The 17,495-nt window shown below is 47.9% G+C and overlaps 1 protein-coding gene across 4 annotated transcripts; it reads left to right on the top strand.

Annotated features, from left to right (window-relative positions):
• The first annotated feature begins 553 nt into the window (after nt 1–553).
• Stk11ip (serine/threonine kinase 11 interacting protein) lies at nt 554–16,922 on the top strand. 4 transcript variants are annotated; one of them, XM_026390440.2, is made up of 25 exons: nt 554–615; nt 786–871; nt 3,373–3,578; nt 3,788–3,862; nt 4,138–4,233; nt 4,685–4,792; nt 4,923–4,994; nt 7,264–7,390; nt 7,578–7,681; nt 7,804–7,899; nt 8,059–8,100; nt 8,302–8,448; nt 8,643–8,727; nt 9,272–9,631; nt 9,779–9,984; nt 10,383–10,499; nt 10,610–10,787; nt 12,699–12,929; nt 13,028–13,131; nt 14,127–14,224; nt 14,320–14,498; nt 14,672–14,753; nt 14,961–15,031; nt 15,573–15,820; nt 16,561–16,922. In XM_026390440.2, the coding sequence occupies exons 2-25, from the start codon at nt 811–813 to the stop codon at nt 16,708–16,710; spliced, it is 3,243 nt and encodes a 1,080-aa protein (XP_026246225.1). In that variant the 5' UTR covers nt 554–615; nt 786–810; the 3' UTR covers nt 16,711–16,922. The 4 variants fall into 4 exon arrangements, with proteins under 4 accessions (XP_026246225.1, XP_026246227.1, XP_077655660.1 ...); XM_026390442.2 differs by having other exon boundaries at nt 15,630–15,820; XM_026390441.2 differs by having other exon boundaries at nt 555–594.
• Nucleotides 16,923–17,495: the final 573 nt, after the last annotated feature.

Below are 17,495 nucleotides of genomic sequence, written 5' to 3' on the forward strand. Positions count from 1 at the left end.
ACAACTTTTCCATTCAGGTGTGATGAGACCAAACAGTAAAAACAAAGGGCTAGGTTCACATGTGGCATTACCAGTGGCTAATCTGAGAGCCTGATATTGCTTAAGGAAAAAAAGTTTAAAGACTAAGAAAAAGGAGACAAAGAGACCCCACAGGTGTCACCTACGCTGGCCTCAGTTCTTTAACAGCTACCGAAAAAAGTCTTTCCAGGGGACACCCTTTCTTTTAATTGAAAAACAAGTGTTCGCTTTGAATGAGTTTTTTTACTAATTAACAGAAAATTCCATTTCTCCCAACTGCTTCTTCTCCCTGTCTGCAAGAGTCAAATTTTAGGCATCACCAAGAACCAAGCAGAGTGAGAAGGAAGGTGACGGAGGTCCTCTACTCTGGGCCACTCTGGGCCATGCCCGGCCCCCACCGGCCCCCCTCCAGCACCCCCCAGCCCCCTCCGTCTCCCCCGCCCCCTCCGACACGTTTGCGAGTCTTGAGGCGTGGCTTCCGGTAACGGAGGCGTGTCTTCCGGTCGTCCTCGGCTCACCTCTCTTCCGGGGCGGGACTTCCTGTCCATCACATCTAGGCGCCGGGCTGCAGGACTGGTAGGAGGCCGGGACTGGAGGGTCAGTCTAGATGGCTAGGCTCTATGTTCCTCGAAAGGGCGCCCTGGAGGACGCTCTTTCTCGTTTGTCTTTCTTGCTTTTCTGTCCACGCGACGCTTTCTTTTGCGTTGACACCCTGTGTTTTTGGCACCACCGCCCACCTGAGGCTCTTCCGCTTCCTCTTTTCCCAGGCTCCGCCTCCGGCGTCCCGTGGCCATGACGACCGCTTCTCGGGACTCTGTGGTGTGGAAGCTCGCGGGGCTGCTGCGGGAGTCCGGTGAGTGGACTTCCGGTTGAACTGGGCCTCAGGAAAGGTGGGATTCTCCTCACCTTCCGGAGGCACGCCCTGAATCACCGAGTTGTGTCTAACACGGGTTACGAGGTGTCAGAGTTCATTCATATCGTTAGTCCTCCAGAGTTTGTTAGCTGTTTGCAATGCCCTTCGTCTCTGACAATGTAAATTCTAGCCTTACATAGAGACGAGGCTCCAGTATCACTTCCTCCACGCATTCTCTTATACTCTCAAAGGGAAATGATCCTTACTTGACTGTAATCCTCTGTACACCAGGGATAGATCATAATCGTTGTTGTATAGCAAGGCACCAAGTATGGTACTTTATAAAGTTAAAATAGCATGAGATTTGAAGTCAAGGCCACCTAGGTTGAAACCTTAACCGTCTTTCAAACTTGGTCAATTTGTTTAAAGTTTTCTGAGGCTCAGTTTTTTTTTTTTCAACAGAAATCTGTCTGACATAATTATTGTACTTAACTAGAAAGTTTTGGGGAATTCATTTTAATTGACGTAAAGCATTTAGTACCATGTATACACATGTAGTGACTGTTCAAAATTGGAAACTCTATTGTTATAGTTGCCTGGGCACAGTGAAACTTCAGAATTTCAGTAGTTGTTCACAAGCCTTGGCTTTGAGACCAGAAAGAAGCAGCCACTCCTACCAGTCATATGAGTGCAATCAAGATTCTTTGTGACTCAGTTTTCTCTTAAGAGGAAGTTAATAGTGCTTCACTTTGGGAGATTCTGATGAGGTTTAAATGAGGTAACACAATCATTTGGCACATGTTACCCAGTTAAGTTTAGTTGTCCTCTCTCTCACTCTGCACTCCCATTGATGGTATCTGTGGAATCTATCTTTATAGCAGTGGTATTTTCTGGTTTGTATTAATAACTGTGCACATGTCTTATCTCTTCTAGACTGGGAGGCTCTTTGAGGGTGGGAAGAGTCCTTGAACCATATCTGTATCTATCCTTAGTGTCTGGTACATAGAAAATCCTTCATGCAAGTTGTAGGAATTGTTTATTTATTCAGCAAAAATGTGATGTGTCTCCAGGGGTTAGAAATGATGGGAAGTGTGAGTGTGTGACTATGAAAGTAGTAGTGAGAGGCAGATCTTTTTGGTGTTGGAATAGTTTTGTATCTTGATTGTAATGGTGGTTGCATGAATCTCCACAAACAACATAGAACTGTGTAACTGCACAGTGTGTTGTGGCAATATCAAATTTTTAAAGTTTTAAATAACTTATTACAATACATTGTTATGATTGTTTTATTTTATAATTAATTATTGTTATTAATCTCTTTTTGGTCTTAATTTATAAATGAAACTTTATCATAGTTACTTGTTTATAGGATAAAACCATGGCACATATGTAAAGAGCTCTAGACGATTCATGATCTCAGTCATCCACTGAGGGTCTTAGGAAGTATTCCTTGTGGATGAGAGGGACTGTTGTAATAAAATCTCTACTTGTATTTGAAAAACTGCTTCCTGATTAAAATTCAGAAGATTTTATAGTGGGAAACAGTTTTACTTTGATGATGATAATCAATTAATTGTATTAAAACTGACCCCCATGATTCTGCACCAAGCAATACCAATTTTTGATATTGACATTGTACTATAGATAAGTAAAACATAAACTTTGGGTGGAGGGTATAGTATTTCTGTAACATCCTTTGACTATCCTTATTTTCTAGAAAGTTTTTAAAAAATTCTCCATATGTAGCTTATAACTGCACTTTAAAAAGTATTTTTAGGGGCTGGAGATATAGCTCAGTTGGTAGAGTGCTTGCCTTACATGTAAAAGGCCCTGGGTTCATTCCCCAGCACTACAAAAAAAAAAAAAAGTATTTTTAGTTGTAGATGGACACAATACATTTACTTTACTTTATTTATTTATTTTTAATTTTTTTTTTGTTGTAGTTAGGCCCAGTACCTTTATTTTATTTATTTATTTTTATGTGGTGCTGAGGATTGAACCCAGCACCTCGCATGTGCTAGGCGAGCGCTTTACTGCTGAGCCACAACCCCAGACCTTATTTATTTATTTTTATGTAGTACTGAGAATCAAACCCAGTGCCTCACACATGGTAGGCAAGAGCTGTACCATTGAGCTACAATCCCAACCCCATAACTGCACTTTTTTTAGGACTGGTGACAAGTACCAGGGTGACAAAAAGATGTGCTCAAGGATGACAGTCTCATTAGAGAGCAGTTTTAACATAGAGTAATAATACCATAGCACTTTAAATATATGGTTATTTTCTGACATGCATTTTAGTACTATTTGAAAGTTTCTATAAATGTACATGTTATTTTTGCAATCAGAAAAAGAAATCAACATAAAATGTCCATTTGACTTTTACGTAAAATTGAGTTAATGTAGCATGGAAAGCTTAGCAGTGTTACTTATTGCGAAGGTTTGAGAAGGGAAAGACCCTTTCAATATACTCTCCTTTCTGTCTGCCCCTCTCCCTGCAGGGGATGTGGTCCTGTCTGGCTGTAGCACGCTGAGCCTGCTGACTACCACACTGCAGCAACTAAACCGTATATTTGAGCTATACCTGGGGCCATGGGGTCCTGGTCAGACAGGCTTTGTGGCTCTTCCCTCCCACCCCGCCGACTCCCCCATCATCCTCCAGCTTCAGTTCCTCTTCGATGTGCTGCAGAAAACGCTTTCACTCAAGGTTCTGTGGGTGGATATGGGTCAGGATGTGCAAAGAGCTGGGGGGAATGATAGAGACTGGGGGTGGGGTAGTGGTGCAGAGAGTCTGCAGGGCTGAAGTCCAGATGATGCCAGAGGCGTGGGTGGTTGTGCTGAGAGAGGGATGCTAATGAAAGGGATGCTAACGAAAAGGATGCTGTGCCTTAGTAACCTGTAATATTTTTCTTGTAGCTGGTCCATATCCCTGGTCCTGGCCTCCCAGGGCCCATCAAGATCTTTCCCTTCAAGTCTCTTCGGCAGCTGGAGGTATGGGGGGTGTTGGGGGATGTCATTGTACAAAATCCAATGTGAAGTATTCACTTGGGGCTTGGGATAGAGAGTTGACCTCTTGGAGGAGAGGCTAGGCATGAGTGTACCCCTACTCTGCAGTAATGTGGTATCAGTACTCTTCCATTTAATGTTTCCCTGAACCATAGCTGGGCTTTGTCATCTTCTCCCTTTTCCCCATCCCGAGAGATAGGCATGAGGTGCTTGTCTTCTGTGCAGTTCTGCCTCCCCCCTCCTTTCCGTTTTTGCCCTAGCTCCGAGGTGTCCCCCTCCACTGCCTGCATGGCCTTCGTGGCATCTACTCCCAGCTGGAAACCCTGATATGCAGCAAGAGCATCCAGGCACTAGAGGTGAGGAGAGTGAGGGGTGGGCCCCGATGCTCTGTCCTGGGAGACACAGAAAACCAAGCTCTGAGGGCTGAGGGCGTAACTCAGTGATAGAGCACTTGCCTGGCATGCTCAAGGACCTGGGTTACATCCTTGGCACTGCAAAAAACCCAAATAAATAATCAAAAAACCAGAAAACAAAACAAAGCTCAGATGTTCTCTCTTGCTCCCTCCTGTGATCTTGTGTCCTCGCTGCCTCCCCTGTAACTCCACAGCATTCATGCTGTATTAAACATTCTAGTGTGTACCTTCTTACTCTTTCCATAGTATAGTCCTTGGGGACAGGGATCTGGGTTTTCTTTGAGTCTTCATCTCCAAATGAAGTCTGGTATATAAAGAATGAATGAATGATAGAGCATGGTGTGGGCAGGAGGGTGAGGGGACTAATGAGGTGCTTTGCTTGTCTCCTGCCCAGGAACTCCTCTCAGCCTGTGGTGGTGACCTTTGCTCTGCCCTCCCCTGGCTGGCTTTGCTTTCTGCCGACTTCAGCTACAATGCGCTCACCGCCTTGGACAGCTCCCTGGTGAGTTCCTCAGAGGGAAGGTGGCTTTGGGCAAGGGCAAGGTTGGGTCTTTAGGGAGGAGGGCTTGCCGGTCAATGAGGTGACCTTGTATGAAGATCTGTTCTCTGCTTCCTCTTTCCATCCTCCTCAGCGTCTCTTGTCAGCTCTGCGCTTCTTAAATTTGAGCCACAATCGAGTCCAGGACTGCAAAGGCTTCCTGATGGTGAGTGTGAACAGCTGGTGGCTGGCACATTTGGGCCTTGAATTGCTCTGTTCCCACCACGCTTCTGGACCTACTGGTCCTTTCCTTGAGCTTGCCTTCTGGGTGAAGCCACACCTTTCTGGTAGTGTTGGGCTCTAGATAAGACAAGGCACAGCTCGAATCTCAGTATCTAACACCTGAGTGACTTGGATTAAATAAGCTAGCTTGTTGGTTTGTTCCCTATGAAGTAGAAATTGTAGGAGTACCTATTTTTGTATAGATGGTTGTAAAGAGTGCCCACTGTAACTTAGTGTATTGCCCAGTTCCTTTTGTGGTGATGATGGAACCCTTCTGTATCTTTTTGTCCTTGTGAAGGATAAACAAAGCTGGGTATTAAAAGTGGTAAGAACAGATTTTAACCAGTCATACAATAAACTATTGCAATAGGGAAGAGGATTCAATGTGAACTGAATTCCACTTTAAAAATTTTTTTAAATTTGTTTTAATTAGTTACACATGACAGTAGACTGCGTTTATGCACTTTGATATATCATAAGTAGATGGGATATAATTTCTTATTTTTCTGATAGTACATGTTGTAGAATCACATTGGTCATGCAGTCACATATATACATAGAGCAATAATGTCGGTTTCATTCTTTTATCCTTCCTGTCCCCGCATTTCCTCCCTTCACTTCCCTCTACCTAATCTAAGGTAGCTATTCGTCTCTAGTCTCCTCGCCCCCAATTGTGAATTAGCATCAGCATATTAGAGAAAACATTCGGCTTGTGTTTTTTGGGGATTGGCTTATTTCGCTTAGCATGATATTCTCCAACTCCATCCATTTACTGGCAAATGCCATAATTTTATTCATTAAAGCTGAGTAATGTTCTATTGAATATATATACCACATTTTTTTTATCCATTCATCTAAAAACCACCTAGGTTGGTTTCATAGTTTAGCTATTATGAATTAAGCTGCTATAAACATTGATGTTGCTGCATCACTGTGGTAAGTCCTTTGGGTATAAACCAAGGAGTGGGATAGCTGGACCAAATGGTGGTTCCATTCCAAGTTTTCTGAGGAATATCCATACTGCTTTCTATAGTGATTGTACCAATTTGCAGCCTCACCAGAAATGTATGAGTGTACTTTTTTCCCCACATACTTGCCAGCATTTATTGTTGCCTATATTTTTGATGATTGCCATTCTGACTGGAGTGAGATGAAATCTTAGTGTAGTTTTGATTTGCATTTCTCTAATTGCTTAGACGTTGAACACTTTTTCATATATGTGTTGATTGATTGTATTTCTTCTGTGAAGTATCTGTTCAGTTTTCTTAGCCCATTTATTGATTGGGTTATTAGGGTTTTTTTGTGGTTTTTGAGTTCTTTGTATATTCTAGAGATTAATGGTTTATTGAAGGTGCATGTGGTAAAGATTTTCTCCCAATCTATAGGCTCTCTCCTCACATTGATTATTTCTTTTGCTAAGAAGAAGCTTTATAATTTGAATCCACCCATTTATTGATTCTTGATTTTACTTCTTGTGCCTTAGAGGTCTTGTGAAGGAAGTCAGATCCTAGGCCCACGTGGTGAAGATTTGGGTCTACTTTTTCTTCATTAGGCATAGGGTCTCTGTTCTAGTACCTAAGTCTTTGATCCACTTTATTTTTGTGCAGGATGGGAGATAGAGGTTTAATTTTATTTTGCTACATAGGATTTCCAGTTTTGCCAGCAGGATACAAAATCAACACCCGTAAATCAAACACATTCCTATACATCAACGATAAATCCACTGAATTCCACTTTGATTCATGCAGAGATGCCTAGATGTTTTAAATAAATAATAGGGGAAGTGGGGGCTTACAATCAGGGAAGTAGAAAGCAGGAAAGGGGATGTTGTCTGAATCAAACCCATCTGAATTTGCTAATTAACTGGCACTTATCAAAGTTAGGTCCTTGCCCTCCCACAGAGGCTGGGAGATAGACTGTCTTCAAAGGTTGGCTGGAACAAATAGGACATTTTGTTTGTATTCTTGAGTTTTCCCAGGCAGGAATTTCAGGAGGTTGGAGTCACCATCCTTGGGTGCAACCTGGAGCTGTTAGGAACTATACTAGTGTTTGTTCAGGTCGTTTAATGTGGGGATCAATGTGGGTGAAATCGTTTGTGCTGAGAATTTTCAGCTTTCATAGGTAGAATGAGAAGGCCATGTCCAGAAGGCCCAGAGGACCCTAACTAGAGTTTGGTCAAGGTGAGAACCTTTGTCCTCCCTGTCCCGCTGAAGGATTTGTCTGAACTCTACCATCTGGACATCTCCTATAATCGCTTGCACTTGGTACCAAGAATGGGACCTTCAGGAGCTGCTCTCGGGATCTTGATACTGCGAGGCAATGAGCTTCGGAGCCTACAAGGTGAATGGGAAGTGTGATGGGGCACATGTGGAGGTGAATGGGGGAAATACAAGGCTTGAGGTAGCCCAGGGACCATATGGCTAAGGCACTCTGATTTGTCTATTTCCTGTACCCTCCCCCAGCACACCCACCACCATACCCATGCACTCACTCCAACACTATTCCTCCCTTCTCACTTCCACCCCAGGCTTGGAGCAACTGAGGAACCTGAGACACCTGGATGTGGCATACAACCTGCTGGAAGGACACAAGGAGCTGTCACCTCTGTGGCTGTTGGCTGAGCTCCGCAAGGTGACATGGGTGCTTCAAGGGTTCAGGAGCCACTTTTGTGCCTGGTCCTCCTATGGAGGTCAGTGCTTTCTTCCCACAGGAGGAACCCCAGGCCCTCCTCATTCTCTTCTCCTTCCCCTCAGCTCTACCTGGAGGGAAACCCTTTGTGGTTCCATCCTGCCCATCGTGTGGCCACCATCCAGTACTTATCACCCCGGGTTAGGGATGCTCCCCACAGCGTGAGTGATTGTCTTGTGTCCACTCTGCTTCCCCTTTTCTGCCAAATCCTACCCCACCTCTGTGCCCTCTTGCCATCCCGGGTCCCTGTTGTCTTTTAATACCTGAACTCCTGATGGCTCTACCGAAAGCCCTCCTCCTCTTCCTTTGTCTTTGTGCAGTTCCTTCTTGATGGCGAGGTCTTGTCACTGAAGGATTTTCAGGTCAGTGAGGTGGGGTAGTGGAGCAGGATGGCAAGGCAGATGGGTGAAGGCATGAAGGGAGGGTGTTAGAAGCGTGACAGAAGTGGCTGATGACTTCCTCCCTCCAGTGGCTGGAAAGTAGGGTCTGCTTCTTGGCAAAGTTGGGTGGGGCAGAGGTGTTCCCCTGAGCACCTCTCACTTCTTCCTGTTGTCACACACCAGACCCCTGCATCTTCAGGGCCTGGCCCCATGGTCCTACCTCTGCCCTGGCCGGTGGGGAGTACCACTGAAACTTCAGGTGGTCCTGAGCTGAGTGATAGCCTCTCTTCAGGGGGCATCATGGCCCAGCCCCTGCTACGTAAGGTTAAGGTAAGTGTCATCCTTGCTGCTTTGTGCCTGGGGTTGGGTCTTTTTGTGGAGACTCTGGGTTATTGATGGACTGACAGTAGTAGGGCCTTTTCCTTGCTAGTAGTTGTGTGGTTTTGGTAAGATGGGTGGGTGGCAATGGAGGGCAGGGCTGGAGGCCTGGCTGATGTAGAACTGTGTCCCTCTGCCCAACCCAGAACCGAGTCCGGGTGAGGCGGGCAAGCATCTCAGAGCCCAGTGATACAGATCCAGAGCCCCGAACTCTGGATCCCTCTCCTGCCGGTAAGTCAGCTTCACCTAATCGCCAGCTCCTACTCTGCTCCAGCTCTCTCTAGTCTTGATGAAGATCTATGAAGGCCTGGTCAGAGAAATTTGATTTTTCTGGCAGTATGAAGCACTGCAAAGATATTTTTAGTCTGTCTTTTAAGTTTAAGGAAAGGAGAAGGAACTGCTCCTGGGTAGCATTTTCTAAAGCTTTTCAGGGAGCATTAACTTTGAGGGGCATCAAAAGGTCATAATAAAAGGATTTTGTGGCCAGGTAAGTTTGGGAAGTGCTAGGTTAAACAAAAAAATAGGTTTCTTTCCTGTGGGCCATCTCAGGGCTTTACTTATGTTACTGTGTTTGTGGCTCTTTAGAAGTAGCAAAGTGCAGTTGCCCATTGTGTGACCATAGTGTTACATAGGACATGCTTGGGGACATGCCGCTGGGAGGGAGCCTGCAGTCCTCTCATTGCTTTACATTGAGGAGTACTCATAGAAAGAAGCTGGGGTCTTTGGGGTAGGGGCTGGGGCCTGCTCAGCTGTGCATCTTCCCCTCTTCCCCCAGGGTGGTTTGTACAACAGCATCGGGAACTCGAGCTCCTGAATAGTTTCAGGGAGCGGTTTGGCTGTGACTGGCTGCAATATAGGAACCACCTGGAGACTTCTGGGAGCTCCCATCTGGCCACGTCCAAGACTCCTGACCCTAGCACCCCTCTGCTGGATGCTCTGGGTCCAGAGACTCTACCTGGTCCCCTGGCCCCAGAGAAGGAAGCCAGAGGTCCTGAGGAATCACCACATAAAATGTCTGAAGAGGGTAGGGTGGAGCTGGAGCCCCAAGAGGAAGATAGGGAGGAAGAGAAAAAAGAAGAGGGAGCAAAGGAGGGACAGGAGGAAGAAGAGGAACAGGAATGGAAGGAAGTAGAAGGTGAGCATCCTATGACTATGGGGCAGGCCGGGGCCAGCCAGTGTTCCAGTGTCCAGGAGATTTCAGAACAACCACGGCCACTCATGGGAGGCAGAGATTCTGGGTTCATTTCCTTCCTCCAGGGCTTTTCTCTTGGTCTCTCCACAGCGGAGCTCTGTCGCCCTATGTTGGTGTGCCCTTTGCAAGGGCCTGAAGGTGTGCAGGGCCGGGAATGCTTTCTCCGGATCACTTCCACCCACTTGTTTGAGGTAGAACTCCAGGCAGCTCGAACCTTGGAGCAGCTGGAGCTGCAGAGTCTGGTAGTGGCTGAGCTAGAGCCCGAGATGAGAACCCAGAGAGAGCCGGTGCCTGAGGTGAGTGGCACCTCCAAGACTCCTGACTTTAGCACCCCTCCACTAGATGCTCTGGGTCCAGAGACTCTACCTGGTCAAGTGTGGGTAGGGTCCTGGAAGAGGCCCTGGGCTTTTTCAGGAGTCAGCTGACAACATGGTGGTGGTATGTGCCAGCACCAGGCTGAGTGTTTCCCACCATCTCTTGTGGGCACTTGGAGCCTAGGAGAGGTACTTCAGGGGGCTGGAGCATGATGGCAAGCTGTGTAGGAAGCTGGGCAGAGGAGGGGATCCTTGCCCAAGACTTGGGTGTCAGCTCCAGCATTTAAATGGGGTTTGCAGTTATTTCTCTCCTCCATATTCAGTATAACCATAACTCCCTACCTCCTGTTGTTTTCTTCTGCTTTCTCCTTCCCATGCAGGGCTCAGGTCTACTCCCTGGGGCCCCCATACTTGTGTTGCGCTTTTCCTATATTTGCCCTGACCGGAAGTTGCGTCGCTATGTGGTTCTGGAATCTGATGCTCATGCAGCTGTCCAGGTGATGGGGACCAGGAGGCTGTAGGGGAGATGGGAAGAGCCCCAGGCAACAGGTCCAGGAGTCTGTTCTGAGGTCTGCCTGCTCACAGCTGCCTTCTGCCTGCCTTTCAGGAGCTACTTGCTGTGCTAACCCCTTTCACCACTGTGGCACAGCAGCAGCTTAGGGAGGCCAGGGACCCACTGGGGACCAGATTCCAGTGTCTGCGTTGTGGCTGTGAGTTCAAGCCAGAGGAGACTGGGTTGGGACCGGATGGTGAGGAAGGCTGGAGGCCTTTGTTCCAAAAGACAGGTACTAACCTTGCCCCTGACCTCCTTGCCAACACAGCTTCCCCACTTCAGGGAAGGCAGCTCTGAGTGGGGGAGTGTAGAAGAGCAGCCCCAGGGAGGAAGGCCTAGAGTAATGGGGACCAATCATTCTACCAGAAGGAAAAGTAAAACTACCTGTCTGTTATGTTTATAAAAAAAGAAATCTGAAAAAGATGGAACTACATCTTGGTTTTTTCCTCTCTTAGTGAGGAAATATAATCCCCAACCATGCTTAAACATACTCATTAATTTTTCATAACTTGCAGGCTTTTTGGGTATTTTTGGCTAATATTTCAGAAATAACATAAAATCCAGTGAGCCTTTACTGTAGAGTCAGGTTGCTATGCTGCCCTCTGAGAATGGTGGCGGTTGAGTAAGATACTTTGGGAGTTGATGTAGTTTGTCTTTGCCTGACTGACCATGTAAGCTACTTAAAAACAAACGACCTTGTGGCATCTCTTCATATTCTGTTCTTTAAAACGAGTTCCTCCCATTGTGGACCAATCAAAAAGTCAAGTCTTTGAAAACAGGAATATTCTGGCTAATAGCTGTGTTAAATGACTTTTTTTGTTTTGTTTTGTTTTTTTTTTTTTGTAGCAGGGATTAAGCTCAGGGACACTTAAGCACTGAGCTACATCTCTAGCCCATTTATTTATTTATTTATTTATTTGTTTGTTTATTTTGAGACAGGGTCTCTCTAAGGGTCTTGCTAAATTGCTGAGGCTAGTTTTGAATTTGTGGTCTTCCTGCCTCAGCCTCCCCAGTTGCTGGGTTACAGGTGTACACTACTGTACTTGGCAAAACATTGTTTTTTATTAGTCATTTTTTTCTTAGCAGTAGCTCCAGCAGAACATTAAGATGTAATTCAGAAATTGAGCCCTACCCTGCTCCCCTCCCAGAGCCTGCCCAGGTGACTATAGCCCAGTAGCCCCAGTGGTACATATGCAAGTGGAAATAGTCCCACTCCTTCCTGGGCCCTGGCTGTACTCCATAGACCCTGCAGCCTCTGGGGTCGTCCCTGAATGTTCATTACTAATGAACATTACCATGTGCTACATGCTCATTTGATTTGGACTCCAGTTACCTCATCTGAACAAAAGAAAATGACCCCCACCACCACGATGCTCTTACAAGGTTTAAATGTGACAGTGCTGAGCACAGTGCCTGACACAAAACAAAGTCCCTCATATATGGTGACTGCTGTTATTATTAGTCTGTGTAAATTATCTGATCTTTCCTCATTTTCAAAATGGGATGGGGAGAGTTTTGATGGGGCTGAGATGTGGGAGCTAGCACGTACCTAGCATCTCGAAGCTGCTCAGGAGTTTCTTCTGTCCTTATTGATCCATGTCCTGAATTCTTTACCTGCTTCCACTCAGCTGACCCACCAACCCTATAAGATAACACTGTTTTTATACTCATCTGATTGGTGAGGTTCAGAGATGACTGGCCTGTGATTATAGAGCCATTGCAGTGGAGTCTGGAATAGAACCCACATCTGGTACCAGAGTCCTCCCTGCCTTTCCCAGTCTCTTCATTTGGTTTTTCAGAAATTGATGTCAGAATACTGAAGTACTTGGTCAGCCCAAGGCTGTGGGACCGGACCAGATCAGGCTCGTTGAGTTTAACCCTATCTGAGAGAGCCTAGAATTAGAAGGCAGGGTGTATTTTGAGGAGATTGTGGGCCATAGGTCAGCTCAGTCCCCATTGGGATGGGTGTCATCCATCAGTGACTATGCCTGGAGAGGGAGTTGGGGATGATTTGGGAATAGTGCTCATGTAAGAAGCTTAGATGTGGCCCTGGGGATTCCAAGAGTAGCAGGTGTACTGTGAGTGTGGTGGGGGTACGCTGTGTGAGCAGGCTTCTAGGACTTGTGTCCATATTTCTATCCAGAATCTCCTGCTGTGTGTCCTAGCTGTGGTAGTGACCATGTGGTTCTCATGACTCTGTCTGAGGAAACCTCCAACAGGGAACAGAATCATGGACAACAGTCACCAGTTTCCTCTCAGTCTTCTAGTCCTGTCTGTGACACTCCTGGCCACAGTGACCATCCCAGCAGTGCTGATATCGTCCCACCTCAGGCACCTATCTCCCATGGCCATAGCAGCTGGAGCCTCAGTCCACGTGAGTATAGGCAAAGCAAGATTGGGATGGCTTAGGGGAGGGAAGGGGCAGCAGAGATGGGGCTGGGGGTAGGCTGATGGTTCACGGGTTGCCCCCAGCCCCTGAGTGCTGTGGCCTCCGCTCTGTGGACCACCGACTCCGGCTTTTCCTGGATGTGGAGGTGTTCATCGATGCCCAGGAAGAGTTCCAGTGCTGCCTCAAGGTCTGTGTCACCTGGTACTGCCCATGCCCCTAACTGACCATGGTATCTACTGTCTCCATTGCTCCAAAGGGAGCCTGACCAGGTGCTTGGGAACCACCATATCTGGCTTCCGGTTTCACTTGTAGCAGTTCCCTGCTGTGTGGTGGTAGACACATTCCTCATGACCTCAGTCATCCCCCTCACAATGGAGATAATGCTTCCTGTCTTACACAGTATGGTGGTTGAGAGCTAGTGTCTGTCAGCTGCTCAGCATGGCACCTGGCACTAATACATGGGGCCTCCAGTCATTACAAATGCACCGTGTCATTAGACCCTTCTATTGACACCTGATGTGTACTGGGCACTAAGGATTCATCTTGTCCTTAGTCTTGGAGTCTGGTGTGAGGAACTGACAATATCATGCAATGTGTATATGCCGTAATGGGGTAAGGTCTCAGAAGGGGTGTTTGATGCCGCCTGAGTGGGCCAGGAAGCCTCCCTGGAGGATGCTGTTGAAGCCAAGCCTTGACAGATGAGCAAGGAGTAGGAAGGAGAAAGAATTACAGGTGGAGAAAATAGCAAACGCATAGAGGCATGAGAGACTGACCTGTGGGGAGAGCTGCGGGGGTGGGGAGCCCGTGTGCAGAGGGGCAGGTGTCCCTAGGTGAGTCTGTTCGGGAGCAGGTTGGTGTGTCTGTTAAGGAGTTTGGACTGGATCCAGGGGCTATCACAAGCCACCCCAGCATTTGAGGCAGGGAGTGATGATAAGTTTTGTGATTAAAGACAATCTGGCAGAGTATGGAGGGCAGGTCAGAGGGCCCAGATGAGGGTCACGGGGACCAGTCAGAAGACCACCAGGGGATCTAAGTGAGAGTGGTGCTGTGGATGGAGAGTAGTGGGACTCGAGGTCATTGTGACACTGATTAGTGGTGGGGAGAGCAGCCTAGCTTTTGGTATGGTACTTGCTTTTCTGGTTCTCTTATTTTGGTTTCTCATCAACTTTCTCTTCTCCTTAGGTACCAGTAGTATTAGCAGGTCACTCTGGGGAATTTCTGTGTCTTGTGGTCGTGTCTGATCATAGGCTTTACCTGTTGAAGGTGACAGGGGAGATCTGGTGAGTGAGCCAGGTGTGTGGCCAGGGCAGCATTGGGGTCTCCCTGTCATTCTCAGTCTGTCCTTATTCTTGGTCACTCTGTACCCCTTCCACAGCGGGCCTCCAGCTAGCTGGCTCCAGCCGACCCTGGCCATTCCCCTGCAGGATCTGAGTGGCATGGAGCTGGGCCTGGCAGGCCAGAGCCTACGGCTGGAGTGGGTGACTGGTGTGGGTAGCTGTGTTCTGCTACCCCGAGATGCCAGGTGTTGCCGGGCTTTCCTGGAAGAGCTCATTGGTGAGATAGAGGCAGCGAGGGCGGGGCAGGGAGGCCAAATGGGACTCGCCTCTTTTAGAGGTTTCTGAAACCCAATACAATGGAGAATAGACAGGTGTTGAAAATTGGAGAGCTTGGGATAGAGGAGAGCAGAGCCTTCTGAGGGTTCCTTGTCTCTGGCTGGCTCTTTTCAGGTGTCTTGCAGTCTCTGCCCCCTACCCAGAGGAACTCTGTCATTGCTACAGAGGAGGAGGTAACCCCGCAGCACCGGCTCTGGTGAGTAGACAGGACTGAGGTGGGGGTTGGTTCCCAGGCCCTCTCCACAGATCCCAAACATGGTCCTATGCTAGACAGGCCCTGAGCCTGCCCCCATCCTTGGGTGCACACCTCCCCACAGGCCCTGAGCTCCTCCTGACCCATTCCCTCCCTTGAAGCCCTTCCTACACTGGCTGACCCTCTTCCTGTGTCTGCCACGGCTCCCAGGCCATTGTTGGGACAAGTCGCTTCCTCAGAGGCTCCCCAGTTCTTCTATCTTCGGGCATTCTTGGTTGAAGGTGAGGCCACCATGCTGCAGGTATCCTTGGTCTCTGTATCCTATCTCATCCAGTCTCTGTATCCTATCTCAGCCAGCCCCCATGCCTCCACAGCACCCCGATAACAACTCTCATTTTCAGGAATCTGGAATCCCCCTCATGGGTGTACCCACACAATAGCTGGGTGTTCTCTGTTTCTCTGTTTGGGTGGGGCCCTCAGTAGCTTAGAGACCTTTGCTTTGGCGTCCAGTCTTCCCTGATGTGGGCCAGTTGGCTGGGTCTGTTCCCTTCATCCCTTCAGAGAGGCTAGATGGGTCCTTGCTTCTGTTCAGGGCAACTGGTGGGGTGGGCTCTTTTTGTCTCACCTCTCAGAGGTTTTGGAAGTAGGGATTCCTGGAGTTTGGGAAGGGGAGGGCTTTGGTCCCCAGGGCACAAGCTCCTTTGTGGCCCACTCCTGAAGAGGTTCGTATCTCTTCTGAGCAGTGCTAGGACACTGTCCTCCAGGGATCCAGGCCTTCCATAGCTTTTTACTCTGGGCCTCACCTTGCCTCTCTTCCTCTAGGTCCCTCTACCTGCCCTATTTCCCTGTTGCTGACGCTGACGACTCTTTACCTGTTAGATGAGGACCCTGCAGGGTCCCAGGCAGAGCCCCGTCTCCCAGGAGCATCTGGTGAAGCCTCTGAGAAGGCCCCTCCCTTGGTCCTGGGCCCTTCTGTGCAGGTCAGGGAGCAGCAGCCACTCAGCAGCCTGAGCTCTGTGCTGCTCTATCGGTTGGCCCCTGAGGACCTGCAGCTGGTCTTCTATGACGAGGTGTGTGTGTGTGTGTGTGTGTGTGTGTGTCTCAGATGCAGAAAGAGAGGAAGAGTGTGTGTGTATGTGTGTGTGCGCACACATGTGCTCATACTGGAGATGGGCAGTGTGGAAATGGGTTTAGGAAAGCTGAGAATTGGTGGGAGAATGGAGCTGAGGGAGGAGCAGGTACAGTGAAGGGAACACAGAATTAGGGTGTAAAGAATCAGAGGTTCCTTAGGTTTGAATAAGAAGCAACTAGAGAGCATGGCAGCTGTAGGCAGTGGGAACATCTGGCCTTGGAGCCCTTTATTAGCTAGGGAGCCTTTAGGGAGACACTTGGCTGCTGTGAATTTGTGTAATCACCTCTCTGTTTGACCTTTATAACTACCAGGTAAGGAGGAGATATTATTATTGGTACTGTTTTACAGATGAGGAAACTGAGGCTTGGGGACATTAACCAACTTGCTTAGGTCACAAGTGATAGAGCCAGGAATCGAACCCACTCAAATCCTTGGAATTGATTCCAGAACTTGTATTTTGTGTAGCAGGGAAGATTAGAGATGAGACAGTGATGGAAAGCCCTCTAGCAGCTTGGTTGGACTCTTATCTTCAAGGCTCAGGGTCAGCATCTTTTATAGGGAATGACATAGGCTTGGGGGTTGGGAGAGAAACAATGAGCCAAGGAGGGTGGTGGTCCTTCCCTGAGACCTTCTTGTCCCCCTGGTACATCTCACCTTGCTAACTGCTTGGCCTGCCAGGTGTCTCGGCTGGAGAGTTTCTGGGCACTCCGTGTTGTATGTCGGGAACAGCTGACAGCACTGCTGGCCTGGATACGGGAGCCCTGGGAGGAGTTGTTTTCCATTGGACTCCGAACTGTGACCCAGGAGGCTCTGGACCTGGACCGATGACTTCCACGCTGACCCTAGCCCTGACCTCAGGAGCTAGGCTGCAGAGGTTCCCTCTGTTGGTCTCCGAATCTGTCTTCTAGACTCTGGTTGTGGACTTCTCCAGTCTTTGGGCATTGTTCAGTGACCTATGGCTGAAGGGAAGGACAAGAAAAATGATCTGGCCTGAGGGGACAGGCTAAATGGTCAGTGGGAATGTTTCTCACACACTTTTTCTCAGGTATGAATAAAGTAGTTTCTATTGCAGATGTTGTGGAAAGTAGTTGAATGTGTCGTTCATAGAGTTGCCATTTCCCTGACTTTTTCTGAATGGGCATCCCTGAGCAGACTTTTTTTTTTTTTAATTTTAATTTTTAATATTTATTTTTTAGTTTTCAGAGGACACAACATCTTCGTTTTTTGTATGTGGTGCTGAGGATCGAACTCTGGGCCGCACGCATGCCAGGCGAGCATGCTACCGCTTGAGCCACATCCCCAGCCCCCTGAGCAGACTTGTTTGTACTGAGATCCTGTCTCTACTCCTACTGTGGCCCCAGCTTATGGGATCAAGTAGGATTCCTGTCCCATGGGCACTCAGTCCTCCAGCTGGCAGCTTCCTGTCATATGGCTAGTCATGGAATCACTGCCAATTAAATAGCTGGGTCTCTTAGATTCTCACTCTTGAATTTCATTTGAGAACTAGTGAGGGCTTCAGGCCATTGTGGAGGGTGTCTGGGGAAAGGAACTGTGGTATTGAGCTGTGGAGGGAGGGCTTGGCATCTGGAGTCTTCTGCTTTTGCCTTCTCATA

The sequence above is a fragment of the Urocitellus parryii genome, chromosome 1, assembly GCF_045843805.1.
Source record: "Urocitellus parryii isolate mUroPar1 chromosome 1, mUroPar1.hap1, whole genome shotgun sequence".
NCBI classification, from domain to species: domain Eukaryota; kingdom Metazoa; phylum Chordata; class Mammalia; order Rodentia; family Sciuridae; genus Urocitellus; species Urocitellus parryii.

Bases quoted from the DNA above. Each gene is read 5' to 3' on its own strand.
- Stk11ip (XM_026390440.2), top strand. From the start codon at position 811: ATGACGACCGCTTCTCGGGACTCTGTGGTGTGGAAGCTCGCGGGGCTG. The intron at 3,579-3,787 runs GTTCTGTGGGTG...TTTTTCTTGTAG, and splicing joins AGAAAACGCTTTCACTCAAG to CTGGTCCATATCCCTGGTCC. The intron at 10,788-12,698 runs GTACTAACCTTG...ATTTCTATCCAG, and splicing joins GCCTTTGTTCCAAAAGACAG to AATCTCCTGCTGTGTGTCCT.